The following is a 16,733-nucleotide window of genomic DNA, read 5'->3' as shown; positions in this document are numbered from 1 at the left end:
CTGTAGTGTAGTGTCGAAGATGAACCGTAGGCGTGCGCACTCTACAAGTTAAACACGCATGCGTGTATACAAGTGACACGCACTCGGGTCGTGCGCGGTCGCTCAACGCTGTTCCAGGTTGCCACAACTGTCAAGCGGGCGACATGATACCTCTCAGACGTCTGTTGTCTCCCAGGAGTCTTACCTCCTTATATCAACGTTTCTGTGCGAGGACACAAGCGTCACTAACTTGTTTACACAACGAACCGTCGCTGCCATCACAACTTGGCGCCCCAAGTACGAAAATAGTGATAAAACGTGTTCGTGTTCTTACGTAGCAGCATAGATTTTGACGATACTGTCGATCTTCCGCCGCTTGTTCGCGTCCGTCAGGTAACTGTTTTACTGTTTCCGTTGCCGCTCCTTGTTGGGAAGGTTCTTCCCAAGAATTGCGTGCGTGGGCGTTGATTTGGCACCGCCTCCACACTTTGGCCACGCGTGCTCTATCACGTGTACACTGCTAGGATCTCTATCCTGTTTATTATTGCATTTACAGACTGCAGGTCGTTTCTCTACACACCAACATGCCGGAAGTCAACCAATGTGAAAGTGAAAGAGGTAGAAATCTCATTAGAAGAGGCACTTCCCTTGTCTCAAGACTCAATGAAGTTGATTTGGAACGACGGGTCGGATCATATATTCAACTACCTTTGGGTAGAGGTCGTGTTATTGCCTCACTTCAGACCATGCTATGAAGTGTTTGATTTAGTTGCGAGATAACTGCAAGTGTTCTCTCTGTGTTGATCGTAAGTCGAAGCAGAAGCTTCTAGACACACCGGCTATTCCGCTGAATCTCATGCCAGAGGTGTTTGAAATCAATCAGGAGGACAACAGTTTGAATGTGACATGGCCTGCTAGTCAACAATCTGGTGAAAGACATTTCAGCCAGTATGATAGTAACTGGTGAGTTGCGTAGCTTCTGCTTACTGGTTAAGTGTGGAGTTATGCCATTCGTCAGTGTTGGAGGGGTGTTACGCTACGCGTTATTTGTCAGGTTACATCGACATGGATGCAGAGTCTCCGATCAGTACTTTCATCCACACAAGCACACTGACGTTTCTTCGCCCATTCATCTGTGGAATAGAGATATTATAGAAAAGCACTTGCCGACAATTGAATACAGAGACGTCATGGGATCTGATGAAGGTCTCTTCAGGTGGCTGTCAGGACTCTATGGATATGGAGTGGCATTGATAAAGAGTAAGAGATGCTTATCAGGATTTTAATTTTCTTGTTTTTTAGCTTGCAGGGGTGTAACTGGTCAGACGAGGGGGTTGATGTGGCTGAGACATATAACGTTTGTCCAGAACTGCAAGGCTCATGAGCGTTCATGCTACTAGTAGTATGATTTGCCATAATGGCCGCTACTGGTGGAATGGAAATCCTAGATGTTGTAAATAGTTTCTGGGGCAACACGTTTTCAGACTCCCATGCCTTTGTAATGTCCGTTACCTGTGTAGAAATGCAAAGTTTGGAACAAGCCTAACAGGAACCCAATTCACACAGAACACGTCCATAGCAGTAATCACAGTATAGTATGAGAGGGGGGTTGATTGCAACCCCAAACCCCCATCAGGTACATGCCTGTTAGGTGTCCAACCTTCATTTATTAGGAAATCAATTTGAGGAGCGGTTTGGAGTACAGTACATAATCGCTAGTGTAACGGGGTTCTCAAATGTCAAACGTTTCCCTCCCTTAATGCAACATAGTTCATTTGTGGGTGGGTGGGTTGGTATAGTGTTCATTGAAAATGTGTAATGCCAAAACTGCTACAGTACTACTATTAATTAATTGAACAGGATCTGTAGCTATAGATGGCTTCTACATACTTACATGACAATGGCACTTTATTGTCTTCTATTTAGCATCTTCTTTGAGTACCTGGAGATCAGATTTACAAATTCGCGTTATATTTATGATGCTATTTTTCGTATAAATGGTCTCCTGTACTGTACTGTCATGAATTGTTTGATATTAACAATTCATGAATGTTACAGATGCTCCTGTTGAGGAGGAGACCGTCCTGTCCGTCGGGCAGCGTATATCGTATGTAAAAGAAACGAACTATGGAGTTCTCTTCGATGTTGTCGCACTCCCGCAGAACGCTGAACACTTGGCGTATACCGGGGATGGACTACCTCACCACACCGATCTCAACTACAAAGAGAAGTCGCCGGGAGTTCAGATTCTTCACTGCCTCCATTCAAGTGGAGCTGAACCCGAAGAGGGATTATCGCTCTTTGTTGACGGCTTCTATGTTGCCGAATCACTAAGAAAACAAAACTATGCAGCTTTCCAAGTTCTCAGCTCCGTCCCAGTCGAGTTCAAAGTTGCTTATAAAGAGGTTTGTCGTTCACGTTTGTCTGTCTTGTGCCGTCCTTGTCTGTCCATCCATGTATTTGGTTATCTACGTTCCGTTGCTGATGGTTAGAATACCTACAAACATCACGTTCAAATCATCTGTCTTGACAACAGTGGGCATATGGAAGAAATCCACATTAACAACCGAACGATGGGACCTCTGCATGCACCATTACACCTTGTCAAGTTATTCTACTCTGCCTATAAGTCAGTTCCACTGTCAGCCACAAACAGAGGGTGATATTAGTGTTGTGTTTTCCAGATCGTTGACCAATAAGATCCGAGAGGAGTCGTCTGAGTTGAAGTTTCAGTTGCAGCAAGGAGACGTCGTTGCTTTCAACAATCGTAGGGTGTTGCATGGGAGAACGGGATACAACCCAAGGACAGTGCACAGGTCTGCAACAATTTATAAATGTGGTTTGTATTCATAATATTTTTGCTGTCTGTTTGCAGGCATTTACAAGGCTGTTACATTGAATACGACGAATTCTTGTCGAAACTCCAGAGCCTGGAAAATCGGTTCGTTCCTCAGACATCATAGTTGATGCGGTTAATTGTGACGTATATATGAACTCTTGATTATTAACTTTGACAGGTCATTGAGTATTCATTCAACTACTGGTGTTAGCAATAGTGATAGTATATTGTATCCATAAATGTACCTGTACATGTTTTAATAAAGTTGTTATAAACCAGAGTCTGCTTGGTCGATATTTTATCCACTTCTCTGGATCCCTGTCCTAAAACATCTGTACTAGTAATACTAAGGCAAGACCCTAATGGCCTCTAAGGCAAAGAAGGTGGGCATATGAAACTGAGTAGCTTAGTGGAAGGCAACATGTAGCTGCTGGTTTGTAGGTGTCTACAATGTTTTCACCAATTTTTTTAGGGATGGGGCTATTGCTGGTAAAAGCCATATAGCTCGCTAAGGGTAAGACTTACTGTACTGTCAGTATTATACCATGGTCACGTGATGTATGTGAGAGTGCTCAAGTTTCGTGTGCAATACGTCATATACATGATCTAATTACGCACTTATGACTGGTCGTACATCACGTGACCACAGCATATAAAGGGTTTGTGCCATGGTCACGTGATGTGCGACAAGTCATGAGCAGGTATTAAGACGGAGTACACGACATATATCACACTCTCGCTTATACTTATACATGTCACGTGACCATGGTATAAATAAATTATGTATGATTAGACCCTCATGCTGGTAACAGCCACATAGCACGCAAATCATACGATAACCTATACTTACACAACAAAGGTTACAGTATATGATGAAAGTATCTATGGGTGACTCTCTACAGTAACTTCAATTCATTATTCCCTGTCTGCAAGCAATTCTGCCATAAAAATTTAGTGTATTTAACAATTGCTGCAATCCTGTTCAATTGACTATGCTGGAGTATTCATAACCATTGCTACTCTTGAAATGAATGTTGAACATTGATATAGTACATGTCTCTGCTACAGAAAACAGATCAAGCAAAATGTCCATCAATAGACAGACTGTTGCTATTGATGAAATGCTAGTCCATTTGTCCCCCTCCCGTGTGAGGCGGGAAGTAAGTCCCACTTGAAGTATGCATATTTAGTACTGATGGGTCAAAAGGAGTCCCTTTGAATGGCGATCCATCCTTGTCCCATGCTTGTTTCAATACGTCACACATTTTTTCTTCTTCACTTGTTGGCTTACCTTGCATCTTTTGGTGGTGATCATACACAACTTTTCGAAATGCCGCTTGTGCATCATTGTCAAACTCGCTAATGTCCTTAGATGCATCAAGAGTAGATGTGTCGATTTCTGTTTCTCCTTCAATCACATATTTCCACATCCGTTCTTCACATTTCTCCAGACTTACCTGGAGTGTGCTGCCATCCATGTTCCACATCGATTCATTCGCTTTCACTTTGTAAGGCAACCGTCCATCAATGAAAACTTGTGGCCACTCTTTGCCACTTAGACTCTTTTTCTCGTGTGGCTTTTTCAAAGCAACTCTTAGATGTTGGTTTGATATGTTTACAGTCACGTCTTTGGCTCTGGTACCTGCAGGAACAAGAACCTTGATATCAACATCTGTTAGTGACTGAGACCAAATGTAGTTGTCGGTCACAGATCCATTGTAAGCATCCAGTTTAGTAGGGAGTGCACGTAGTTCTGGTAAGTCTTGAGTTTTCATCTTATCCCCACGAGTACAGTCTTCATTGACAACAGTATCTGGTGACTCTTGTGAGTGCGGTGTCACTGATATATGTTGCTGCTGTTGAAGGTTGTCCTTAAGTGCTGTCTGTTTCTCGTCTGGCTTTGCCATCTTCTGCTGAGCTTTGACTTCAGCTGCCTCATGAGCCCATTTCTGATACTTCATAAAATACTAATGAGTAGATAAATACATTTAAATTAAGTAAAGGTGGAACACGCTATGAAGTCTAGTAGCAGTTCAATTTATTAGTATACAATATTATAGTTATTGCCCAGTGTTTGCAAGCATCATCACTGCTTGTGCTTCCAAAATACAACAGACCCAAAACAATTTACTGTACACCTAAATTATCCAAACTTCAGTGACCCAAACACTTCTGATGAAAACACCGATTCTAGTGCTAATTGTTGTAGAAGGTGCTGTGGTTTTGTGCTCTGACCCTCTAACTGTGCCTCTGGCCACAGTATAGAACAAAGCGAGTGTGATGTTAGATAACATTGGTTTAATATCTACCAGAAGACATGAGCATAATTTGCTGTTTAGGTATGCTAATTACCTTGATTATCCCCACAACTTACAATGTAATCACACTTCCCAACAGTTGCAATTGAGAGTGAGTCTGTAAATATGTTAATCTCATTACGTGCTACACTTACGTTTACATACTGTGTGACTGTCCTGCCTGCTACATAATTTATTATTATATAACTTATTAATCTAGTATATTACTAAATTAATTTTTAAAAATATACTAAAATAATACAATTAATTAGAAAAGCAGAAACATTCTAAAACTAAATCTCTATCCTGCTCACGTTTTCTTACCTTTCTGACCGTCTCCTCTGCAACTCCAGGTTTGAAGCCCATTGTATCGTGTTGGTGACGCATGATACGATAGAGGTCCGTTCTCCTGTATAAGAAATTAAAGAAGTGGTCCAAAAACGGCTCCAACTTTTCGCACTGCTGCAGCACAACTAGAAAGAGATCGTCGAAACGCCCCTCGTCGCGCGAATCCATTGAATATCCGGGCTTTCGCTTTATTGCGCAAACTCGTGGTAGTTCAAAATGGCATCGTCTATCCGTTTCGGGCGCGCTTCTGTGCTTGTGGCTGCACTTAGGACGTGCACAAATCGATGGGTGTCTGCACCCGTGAGGTTACTAAGAGGGTTCCCAACGAAGCCCCACGCTCTCGCTTCTCTGACTTTCATTCAACCGCGACGATCATTGGCTGGCGATTCTCACAGTGTTTCTTTTCAGGAAGTAGAGAATCGTATTCATGAGGTGCTAAAAAAGTTTGACAAAGTCGACCCGAGCAAGGCAAGCATGTCATTCTTGCACGATAAATGACCATTCGTCTGTGTGCTGACTTGTTAGTATCTAGAGCGATAGCATTACCTCAAGCGACGTACACCGGATGTTTTTACGTCATAATTAAGAGACAACCCACACACACACACACACACACACACACACACACACACACACACACACACCCATACACACACACCACACACACTAATGATAATTGTTTTACTCAATTGTTATTGAAACATTTAGGTGACTGTAGAAGCTCATTTTATAAATGATCTTGGTCTGGACAGTTTGGACGTTGTTGAAGTCGTTATGGCATTTGAAGATGAATTTGGTAAAGTTAATTAAAGTGCACTAAGTAATAGTTAGAACATGGTTGTACAGATCTATCATATTACTGACCCCAAGCCTGAGGGTCTATCAACAATTGACTGAACGGAAGATAATTGATATATTCTAAAGGGATGTAGTAAAATGCTGGTATTGTATCAAGTTTGTATAAACAAAAGAACAGCTGATGCTTATCTGAGGGTATAGTAGACAATGTAATCACTTAACGCCATACTAATAATGTCCTATTCAGCAGTTTAGCTAGAGAAGATGTCATTTTGGTGTAAATGATAAATTGGAAAGCTCTAAGTGTGCTAGATTCATTTACGCACCCCTCTTTTATACACTGAAGATAGGTAGATATGGCATGCTTCTGGTAAATAGAGGGTGGAGTCTTTGTCAATCGCTTACCTCTAGTAGTTGCATGAAATAGAGGCTAAACTGAGGTAGAGCCCCAGCATGGGAAGAATGCCATTATAGGGTGTTAGTATCCTACAACCATCCTCCATTAATTTGGGACTCTTAGTGTAAGAAGCATGCTGTTGAAGTTAATCAATCAATCAATCACTTATCACTCTAGGTGTCAATTTTTAGAATGGCCTCATCCCATAGGTGACCTTTGACTTTGGGAGGGGGATAATAATCAAGGAGTACTGTATGTAGTAGTGTTCAAGGGTGCTAGCTCATCTGACAAAGTCTAAGGGTGTACAGGCCAGCAGTATTTACACGATTTCAGCTACACTGTATGAGCCAATATAACAGGACTTTGTAAAGTCACGTGACTAACAATTAGCATACTCATAAGAGGCCAAAGTACTGTGTGTGTGTGTGTGTGTGTGTGTGTGTGTGTGTGTGTGTGCGTGTGTGTGTGTGTGGTGGCTATGTCTGCTCAAAATGTGTCTGCTTCCAGTACAGAGCCTTCCCACCAGAATAGTCTAATTCATGATTAAACATACCCATCTGTAACGGCCAACACAACGACAATCACTTTTTAGTTTGCTGCATATGTATGTTACAAATCTAATAATAACAATAATAAGTAATAATAATAATAATGATGATTTGCAGTGCTGTGAAGGCTCATGTATTGGCTTTTGTCTAGGCGTTGAGATAAATGATGCAGATGCAGAGAAGGTGTTGACCATCCCTGATGCTGTAAAGCTAGTAGCCAGACTAATGGGAGTTCCTGAAGCTGCTCACTAGCTGTATGGTCTATTTGGATGTATTCCATTATATTTGACGGCTGAATCACAGTACAGGAGATAGGATAATATTTGTGATGGCGTATCTTGGATATCCAGTATAACTTACTGGAGGTGTGTTCTCATGTCTAATTCTACTGGTCAAATAAAATATATCAGTGTAGCATCAGCCCTTCACCATGAATCTTGTCGCATTAATTGACAACATCAAGATTGTCAATGTTAGCAGTTTCAGCATGATGATAATTGAAGTAGTGAAACAAAATACTTTGATGATTTAATTATTAATATACTTTCTGTTCCAATCTGTCTGTTATGGCTAATTAAAATGGACAGCTTTGACCACCTGAGAGTAACTTACTTTCCCAATCATTTCATTCACTGCAAAAATAAACCAAGCGACACCGACACAACTTTCATGTGCAACTGACATTTATCTGTCATCTACCTCTTAAACTGCGCAGTAGACCTATGTAAGGTGCAGAGGCTGCTGCAGCTGGAGATACATCAGACCCTTCATGAGTGTCAAGGAAACAACCAGGTAAAAGATTGACACATTTGATTGCCAACGGGGGGGGGGGAAGGGGGAAACAGATTGATTTGTTGGTGGAGCTGGGAGGTCCAGATTGAGAGACATTCTCTCGATCAACCATTTTGGGCCAAGACATGCTCTGACCTCCATGCCATCTGTCCGGCTTGGGTAACGTTAACAAGAGCATAATTTGGTCAATGCTGTTATTTCAACATTTTTGGCACAGGAATAGCAAGAGACTGGATATTAATTCGTACTCTAATCTGAATAAAAGACTTGCTGGATATTCCCGACATGATAGCAATCATAGTCACTAGTCATTTCATATGCTTGGCACTTGATAACTAATATATTGACTTAACTTGCCAGGGCAAACAAGTCAGCTAGTCAGTTGTATTTGCACAAAACATACTGCTTGTCTCCTTATTCGAAGTTTGTGGTTGCTTTGTAATTTAGTGGAATGGGAATGAATAGTTTGTAATTAAGGTACAGTAGACATACTATAAACAGGTTATCTATAGACATTGTTGCAAAATTTCATTTCACTAGCATAAACAGGTCCAGCTACACGGAGAGAATAACAGGATGTTTGCATCCTTGTAGTACACATGCATTTCATCAATTCAACCTTACCATCACACAAGAGCAGACCCTGTTATGTTATGGAAATGTAACGTTCTAACGTCAGTTATTAATTGATTTCTTGCATGGCAAGAACCTTTGCTATCTCTGCTGCTGCAGTCTCCATTTTTCGATTTTCTTCTGATACATTCTGTTGCTAGAATCAAACAAGCGTTATGACATCCTTAATTTAAATTAGTGGGTTGACAATCCAATGTACGTACCAACAACTCAGTGGACAAAAGATTGCTGAGCCATTTAACTTCTTTAGTTTGTGCAAGAAGTTTCTCTGCTTTTCTGAGAAGAAAAACAAAACAACATTCACATCTACTTTTGATGTGATACTGCATGATCATTAGTCTATGCCTTTAATTAATTACCAGCTAGGGGTTGAGTGTGTGTGTGTGTGTGTGTGTTGCAACATTGTCTTACTTGATATCAGCCCTCCGGTCTGCTGCCCTGAGAAAATGAAGGCGGCCAGTTTCTTGTCTTTTATCTTCCCAAAGACTACCATAAAATCATGGGAATGTAGTAGCACCACAATCAAATCATTGAATGATGTATTGACATTGTACCTTTGGCATTTACTGCCAGTTTCCCTCGTAAATTTCATTGATTCTCTTACAAGGCTGGAGTATGTTTTTGAATCAAGCGTGAACAGCATAGTCAAAGAAATACCACAGTAAAAGACAAAGCACATGAGTTCAATGAAACGTCTGTTCTGATTAGTACACTGTATAGGATCTCTATCGATCTAAGGTGGTGTGTCAAATGGCTTTTAAATAGACAGACACAGAAGCATCCATGCACACATGTGCACGCACGCGCGCGCGTGCGCACACACACACACACATACACACTCAGACCAAAGAAAGAAACCAGTCTACAAACTATAAACTAGATGTGTGACAAAGTATTGCGATATGGTGGTAATTTTGTAATCTCCGTTCTCTGCATGAGCTGTAACACTTCTGTGTCGCGAGAAGCTCTCATAACACTCAAATAATATGCAACCAGGGGACTGTGTCCATTAACGTTGAACAACGATCGGTCAAACTCTGGTCCTTGACCTATAGGGCAAGACTACAACAACACAATACAACCCTTGTGGTTACCAAAAGGCAGCAAGAAATTACATGTCTCTGTCCCAGTTGTTTCTTGTGACCGCTGCCTGTCCATGAAATTGGTTGAGTAGTTCCGGGTGCATTTTCTTTCAGTCTCTGAGTTGCTGGTTCACCCTTTGTTGTTACTGCTGTTGAGTCTTTGGATGATGAGATTGATTTAGAGTCACTCGGTTGATATTGAACAGCAGAACCTGATTGGTTGACGGCCAGGTTTGTTTGTGATGAGATATCGTGTGGCAATCCCAGCATCTGGTGGACGTCAATATCTACACCCAAAAGCAATTTCCACTGATAGCGTGCATCTTCGCAACTTAACAATACGGACTCGTTTTACACAATAGTCATCAAGTCATCAAGCAATGTGCCAAATAGGTACGATCGACAAGATATATGATGGAAAGATGGAGTTAAGTAATAGAAATGAATAGACATAAACCCAGTCATTGCAATGCCTTTCCTTGCACGACTCCAAACACTATGCTAACTGACAAGAATAAACACCAGTCTGCCTGTTTGCCTGCTCGTGTGCATGTTCTCCACCAGTTTGTCAATATCTCTCTAAACTTAAGATTTCAAACATAATCGCATACGTCTGACCAAATCGTAAAAGTGCTGTACATCTCACTTCTTGCTTTCACAAGCTCGTTCTCTTTGCTTTTTTCCTGATCCGCCACAATCTTGTACATATTTACTGGTTCCAAGACTCCGAAATTCCACGTAAGCCAAAAACGAGGAACAGGCTGAATACCTAACAAGTGTAATAGACTTGTGGTGATTAGAGAGACCCATTGCATAGACAAGAAACCAAGAAAACCTGTCAGCCAGAGATGTACAAAATTGCATACGCCTGTTTTGAAGTCTTCTCCAAACTGCTGGTAAGAAGTTGGATAGGCAATAAAAAATGAGTGATACACAGCTTGCGATATACAATCTGGATAACGCTGTAGATAAAATATACATACGGTATACCGTTTATATTTAAACACTTCAATATGGCAAGAGTGTACAAAGTAGAAGTACTTGAACAACCCTGAATCCAAATGTACAATCCAAAAAAGGTAAAACAGACTACACTGTTACCTTAAAGAATGGCTCTCTGTATTGTGGATCAATGTTCAGCTGCAACAACTCAATATAGTTAAAGGCTGTGCGATGGAACAGCTTGTCATGTACATACTGATCAGGCTAAAAACCAATTAAACACATCGTGCTATTGCCAAAGCAGCATTTACTTAAACTGATTGCATGATACGTACTTGAAATTTCTGAAGAAAGTAGACCCAAAAACAATCTAAAAATATGGACTCTGATTGGTCAGAGAGAAAAAGCCTCATCCACTCTTGTTTAAAAGTAGGCTACGAGATCAATAAAAACTAATTTCTAAAATGTATGTTTTATGTACTTGACAAGATCGGTCTACCTTCCTTTGTAGATCTGCTTGAGCCCTGATCACAGTCTGTAATATATTTGTGCTATCTAGTGATTCGGGAAGTGGAGTAGGGCAATGTTCGTTGTAGCCTGGAAATTCTGCAAGCTGTAAAAGCAACGCAATACTTACAGACAAGTAAACAGCAAACAAGAGTAAACATACAATGTAAACAACCTGCATGGCCACAAGCATATTAAATCAATAGACAATGTATAGGCTAAAGTTGAAAGACATTCAACTCCTAACATGCAGTCAATCCAAGCTGCATTCATTCACGTTATATACAAGCAACAAGCAGAAAGCTCTATCCACATTTCAGCTACATATATATGTTAACTTCTCCCATAAGTCACGATCAGCCCCTGTACCACAACATTGGCAACAAACCCAAGTGTCTTAACGTTCACTCTGGTTTAAATATTATTTATTAATTATTATTAATTAATCTCACCTCCACAAGAGCAGGTTCTACAGATGGAACTTTGTCTTGTAGATGCAGTGACTACATGACATATTGACAATGTTAATTAATGTCATCATAAATAACTAGATCAATAAACTTTCAAGAAACATAGTCAACCTGTTGATGTTTTGTATCACAAACTGTCTCCGAACATGTTTTTCCTGATTCGGAAACACTCAGTTTTTTCTTAGTAGCTGCTCTTCCAGCCATCTGATCACACTGCACGAGTCTCTCATTATTCTTATTTAACGATTTTTCAAACACCAGTGGTTTGCAGTTGCTTCGTAAGACCTTATCAGCAGCACCGATTTGCTCATTTAAACTCTCAATAGAGCCTATCTCACATGCTGCAACACAGTCACATAGTACACTGTACATGTACCTACAATACTTTGTGGTCGCCATGGTTACCGATTTGTTCTTACGTTTTCTGAGAGCGCCTTGACGAGCTATATCTTCTCGATCACAGTTTTCTCTTAAAGAAGCTTCGAAGGTCTCGTCGTAAACCCAGCTAGGACTTGCATCTCGCCACACGTCTGTCAGCGACGATTCCATACCACAAACTGCATAAACACCTCGATATATCCCGGATTATTTAACACTGGCCTCCGAGGCTCAACAAAGCGATAACCTCACGTGATTGTATTGGACACATATCACTCTGATTCACTAGATTGTTTTCGAATCGGACTTTCGATACATAATTTTAACTGGCGCCTCACGTAAAAAATTCAACTCCCACTCAATCAGATCACATGCTGCGGGCGTGGCGGCGTGTGAATCTACTCCACTGCTTGTCATGTGACTTTTCGACTCGAATGTTCATGGGATCTACAGAGGCCATTTCTGCAGACACTCTGCTCATTGACCTGGCTCGTCATGCACCCATTTTTCCTGTCAAGTCTTCAAATATCTCAGTACTTCACGAACCGTGTCAATTCTACGACACTTTGAAGGTAGGCGGCACTCTCTTGACTAGCATACACATGCCCGTGTCTCTAATCTGTCGCGAGAAGTCGTTTGGATCTTAGTAGACTGTCAAGTAATTTGCATGTTGGACATGAGTTCAAAGATTTGTCAAGTAAACCTATTAGTATCAGAACAGTCTTCTAACCGAAATTTGTAAAGATTGAGAACTCAAAGCAACAGGTATCTACATCTATAGTTAGATAATGATCGGATGGTCACTAGCTTTACTAGTTCATATTAATCTTTTGTTTTATTTTAATATTTTTTCATTTGCTTGTTGTGGAACATGAGCTAAGACAAAGTATTACTGATACAGTCTAACTGAAGCAGCAGACAAGTATGTCTACTATATTCTCAAATAACCATTTCTTTTTTATGATGTTTTGGCAGAAGGATAGGAAAGGCAAAGCACGATATGTGCGAGACAAGGTGTAAAGCTGGATTTACAATATGGGGACGCTTGAGCGTCGCGTCGCGTGCGTAGTGGCACGTTGTCTTGCGTGGGAGTGGCACGTTCGCGTCACCCGCGTCGTACCATTCGCAAATTATACGATTCAGCGCGCCGTAGACGTCGCCGCCTGAATTATTGAACTGACCACTCGCGCTTCGATTTTCTACTAGCAGAACTCTGCCGGAACCCCCAGCTTGCTCAAAATCAATTTCTACGCGTTCTCCCTTGCACGCAGGTCTTTGTACATCTTGCAGTTGATCATCCACAAGCAAGGACAGCTCCATACACAATCTATAGACCGCTCAACGTCGAGTACAGCGCCGAAATCAATAATCATTGCTCACGAAAGCCACACGTGCATTTATAGTTGGCTGTGATTGGTCGAGATCAAGGTGCTACTTTCGACACGACGTGAACAGCTTCCGGTTCGACGCTCAAATAGAACTTGGTTCTATTTCGACGCGTCGCGTCGCGTCCGTCGAACGTCGCGTCGCGTCGACCATTTACTTAGAGTGTACACAACAGATGGTGTTTAATATTTGATGTAGATGGTTAAAATGAAATGTCAATGTTAGCATATTTAATTATATTGAGTAATGGTTTTCCTGATATTTGCAGGCTGGTATTTTGAAATCTGAGAGAAGAATTGTTATGGCAGCTTTATATCTTGGAACTGATCGTCTCGAGCGGGAATTGGTATATCACATCATTGACTGCTGATCTGTTTGTAATAACAATATTGTATACAGGTTGACTGTTTTGAATCAAGACTCAAGGATTGTGGCGTTGACTGTCCACTACATGTTCATGTGCTGCTTGATTGCATCCGTGGATCAAGAGGGACGGATAACTCTCGTTTGATGCTGGTGCCGTTAGTGAAGTCTCACATGGAGAGAATGAGAGTGTCTTTGTATCACACGCCTGTGCTCAATCAGTTATTCAAATACATTATACCAGAAAAATTCAATGAAACAGTGGGACTGCAACATATTAAAATATTCTTGTTTGATGATGATCTTCTTGTCTCTGGGTATTGAAAATAAATAAATACTCAAAAAATTTGGTTGCATAACAAAAAATAATCGTAATTAACAATAAATAATTAACAATAAATATGATGATGATGGCATGTGTGTGTGTGTGCATGTGTGTGTGTGTGTGTGTGTGTGTGTGTGTGTGTGTGTGTGTGTGTGTGTGTGTGTGTGTGACATAGTTTGTCTCTTTTTGATGTCAGCATACGTGTCTTCTAATCATTATGTATATATTTGCAGTGCTAATCTGAGTGAATCCTATTTTACAAACAGACAGGACCGATATATTCTTATCAGGGAGTGCCCAGAACTTGGTGACTTCTGTGAGCAGTTAGTCAATGCAGTTGCGGCTCATTCGTATTCACTCCAACCAGATAATTCTCTGAAAGCAGGAGAGATTGATCCTCTCTCCATGTGGACAAGAACTCAATTTGCGGAGTCATTCAGACTAAGTGTGCAGAAATTAATCAAACCAAAACCTATAACGGACATTAAGGCTGACAAGAGGCTCAATACAGACACATGGATATATCCCTTTGTTCAGATGGGGTCGTACAATGTACGTCAAGATCAGAGAATGATGTCAGAATTACTTAGACACAGTCTTCCTGGATGTCGTACACTTCTTGCTTCCGGATATTTCAATTTGACTGATGACTATGTCAACCTAATAATGAGGTCACAAGGTCACTACAGAATTTTGGCTGCGTCTCCAGAGGTAAATCATCTCGATTTATTATTGATTGCTTGCTGTTTTATGTATTGTCTGTTTGTTTGTTTGTCCATTTGTTTGTGTGTATTTGAATTTGCATTCTCTGTGTTTGAATTTTGTGTAACATAGTATTCTGATTTGATAGGCAAATGGTTTTCTTGGTGCAAACGGAGCAGCTGGTCACATCCCTTATGCATACCTTCATATAGCTCGGTGGTTTCACAACCGACTGGTATGTGAGCAACAGACAAGTCGGGTGTTACTAGAGGAGTATACAAGAGACGGATGGACATTTCATGGAAAAGGTAATGTTCCATACAATTCATAAGTAGCTTACTTAAGTTAATTTTGAGGACATGATTATATCTACATCTGCTTAAAAACTTGCACTTGACTTAATTGATTATATGATTCATGATATGTAGGTATGTGGTATTACTTGCCGTACGACGAGCTTCCAGTTTTAACTATGGTTGGATCGTCAAACTATGGTCAGCAGCTATACAATGTAAGTTGTCATTTTATACCTTGATATTTTCGAACTGCTAGGCTACCGATCAGTCGAAAGAGACTTAGAACTCCAATTTGCTATCATAACAAACAATCCCTTACTTCAGCAAGAGCTAAAGAAGGTAAGAGTGTGTTTGTGTCGTATTTCCAGATTTGTTGCCTGTATGCTTGTAACACCAGTTCCCAGGCAACCAGTATCATATTATGTGGGGACCATTTTTACAATACTTTTTGTCTGGCTGTCTCTGCGGTTATTTGGATATTACATATATCGAATTGTGCTGTGTCAATTATAGGAGCATGAGCATTTATTTGATCAAGCCAGCATTGTGACAGCAGACACATTCAAGAGACCTGACCGGCAGATTCATTGGCTGCAGTCTCTGGTAACAAGAATGATCTGGACTTACTTGTAATCTTTCTTCCTAAGTACAATACAGTTATTTTTGTGCTTTAGTGCAAGAGATTTATGGGTTTTTATAATCGGTATTCCTACTTGCCGAGCTTAGCGAGGCTTAAATTCTAATCCGGGTCGCACAACAGAAATGGACGTGGTCCTATATGGGTCTCCATCGAGCTTATATATATATATATATATATATATATATATATATATATATATATATATATATATTTGGCTATATAAAAAAAATAAAATGTGTGTGTGTGTGTGTGTGTGTGTGTGTACACACAAATCTCAACTTTCTCCTCCCCACGACCACATATCATGATAGGACCTACCTTAAAAATCGTTTCCATGTCCGACTACAGATGAGTCTAAGAACGATTTGTGCAAGTGACCAAATCTCGAAGAAAACGCTTGCTGAACTACCGTCGACCCATCCTTTTCTATTGTAGCTAGGGACTGTGTGTACTTGACAACCAAGAAACACCTTCAGGAGTTGAATGCCACCTACAGTTACTATTCACACGTCCCATACTACAGTATGATCAATCCTTTACTACACGTACTGTGCTGCATCTAACACTGTTGATAGTCAATGTTTGCTGATATCAATTTCTATGTCAGTGACTACCATACCACTGTCGTTACAACGGAACTGAGTGCATACCTAGACTGTACATTTCAATTGTCTTGATCACGATCGCAAAACGACGACTACCTATACCAGGCCTATATACGTAATTTAAACTACTAGGAAGTTTGCATGTTTACTTCCATGATAGCTATGGTTTCAACAAATACGTATTGTCTAGCTAGGACTCGGCGTTTCAGTAGACGGTCTGAAAACTCCGTTGGACGTGTTACTCACTAACTAACGCGAGGCGCCTACGGATACCGTACAACTAGTAGTAATATTGATAGAAAAAGATTATTGAAATTTGGTTGCTGATGTCTATGGAATATGGAGATTAATTGAATTCTAACTGCCACAATCACGGTACTTTGAAAACAGGTAAAAATTCCAGCAT

The 16,733-nt window shown here is 40.6% G+C and overlaps 5 protein-coding genes across 9 annotated transcripts; 3 read left to right on the top strand and 2 right to left on the bottom strand.

The window, feature by feature from the left end:
* The first annotated feature begins 23 nt into the window (after nucleotides 1–23).
* On the top strand, nucleotides 24–3,093 carry LOC134184133 (gamma-butyrobetaine dioxygenase-like). Its single transcript, XM_062651748.1, has 9 exons — nucleotides 24–276; nucleotides 536–693; nucleotides 749–942; nucleotides 1,034–1,239; nucleotides 2,038–2,384; nucleotides 2,472–2,608; nucleotides 2,664–2,795; nucleotides 2,855–2,920; nucleotides 2,997–3,093. The coding sequence occupies exons 1-9, from the start codon at nucleotides 144–146 to the stop codon at nucleotides 3,055–3,057; spliced, it is 1,434 nt and encodes a 477-aa protein (XP_062507732.1). The 5' UTR covers nucleotides 24–143; the 3' UTR covers nucleotides 3,058–3,093.
* A 522-nt stretch (nucleotides 3,094–3,615) lies between these two features.
* Nucleotides 3,616–5,631, bottom strand: LOC134184447 (nudC domain-containing protein 3-like). 2 transcript variants are annotated; one of them, XM_062652136.1, is made up of 2 exons: nucleotides 5,440–5,631; nucleotides 3,616–4,785 (listed from the first exon to the last, which is right to left on the bottom strand). In XM_062652136.1, the coding sequence occupies exons 1-2, from the start codon at nucleotides 5,629–5,631 to the stop codon at nucleotides 3,943–3,945; spliced, it is 1,035 nt and encodes a 344-aa protein (XP_062508120.1). In that variant the 3' UTR covers nucleotides 3,616–3,942. The 2 variants fall into 2 exon arrangements, with proteins under 2 accessions (XP_062508120.1, XP_062508121.1); XM_062652137.1 differs by having other exon boundaries at nucleotides 3,616–4,773.
* A 31-nt stretch (nucleotides 5,632–5,662) lies between these two features.
* Nucleotides 5,663–7,626, top strand: LOC134184553 (uncharacterized). The gene is made up of 3 exons (XM_062652278.1): nucleotides 5,663–5,931; nucleotides 6,172–6,259; nucleotides 7,358–7,626. Exons 1-3 carry the CDS (start codon nucleotides 5,680–5,682, stop codon nucleotides 7,456–7,458), a joined length of 441 nt encoding a protein of 146 aa, XP_062508262.1. The 5' UTR covers nucleotides 5,663–5,679; the 3' UTR covers nucleotides 7,459–7,626.
* Nucleotides 7,627–8,458: 832 nt separating this feature from the next.
* On the bottom strand, nucleotides 8,459–12,287 carry LOC134184543 (protein FAM227B-like). Of its 2 annotated transcripts, none has more exons than XM_062652261.1 (15): nucleotides 12,052–12,287; nucleotides 11,744–11,973; nucleotides 11,615–11,665; nucleotides 11,155–11,268; nucleotides 10,991–11,089; nucleotides 10,815–10,919; nucleotides 10,549–10,675; nucleotides 10,360–10,482; nucleotides 9,747–10,000; nucleotides 9,537–9,693; nucleotides 9,186–9,264; nucleotides 9,043–9,117; nucleotides 8,835–8,907; nucleotides 8,708–8,767; nucleotides 8,459–8,641 (listed from the first exon to the last, which is right to left on the bottom strand). In XM_062652261.1, the coding sequence occupies exons 1-15, from the start codon at nucleotides 12,179–12,181 to the stop codon at nucleotides 8,501–8,503; spliced, it is 1,818 nt and encodes a 605-aa protein (XP_062508245.1). In that variant the 5' UTR covers nucleotides 12,182–12,287; the 3' UTR covers nucleotides 8,459–8,500. The 2 variants fall into 2 exon arrangements, with proteins under 2 accessions (XP_062508245.1, XP_062508246.1); XM_062652262.1 differs by having other exon boundaries at nucleotides 12,038–12,131.
* Nucleotides 12,288–12,381: 94 nt separating this feature from the next.
* On the top strand, nucleotides 12,382–15,842 carry LOC134184544 (CDP-diacylglycerol--glycerol-3-phosphate 3-phosphatidyltransferase, mitochondrial-like). 3 transcript variants are annotated; one of them, XM_062652263.1, is made up of 8 exons: nucleotides 12,382–12,582; nucleotides 13,665–13,742; nucleotides 13,796–14,076; nucleotides 14,318–14,795; nucleotides 14,935–15,094; nucleotides 15,215–15,280; nucleotides 15,339–15,421; nucleotides 15,596–15,842. In XM_062652263.1, the coding sequence occupies exons 1-8, from the start codon at nucleotides 12,382–12,384 to the stop codon at nucleotides 15,713–15,715; spliced, it is 1,467 nt and encodes a 488-aa protein (XP_062508247.1). In that variant the 3' UTR covers nucleotides 15,716–15,842. The 3 variants fall into 3 exon arrangements, with proteins under 3 accessions (XP_062508247.1, XP_062508250.1, XP_062508248.1); XM_062652266.1 differs by lacking the exon at nucleotides 12,382–12,582 and adding an exon at nucleotides 12,877–12,932; XM_062652264.1 differs by lacking the exon at nucleotides 12,382–12,582 and adding an exon at nucleotides 13,458–13,597.
* The last annotated feature ends 891 nt before the right edge of the window (nucleotides 15,843–16,733 follow it).

Source organism: Corticium candelabrum, chromosome 9 (assembly GCF_963422355.1).
Source record: "Corticium candelabrum chromosome 9, ooCorCand1.1, whole genome shotgun sequence".
NCBI lineage: Eukaryota > Metazoa > Porifera > Homoscleromorpha > Homosclerophorida > Plakinidae > Corticium > Corticium candelabrum.
Note: the sequence above shows the minus strand (reverse complement) of the source record. Positions and strands in the feature narration are given on the sequence as shown.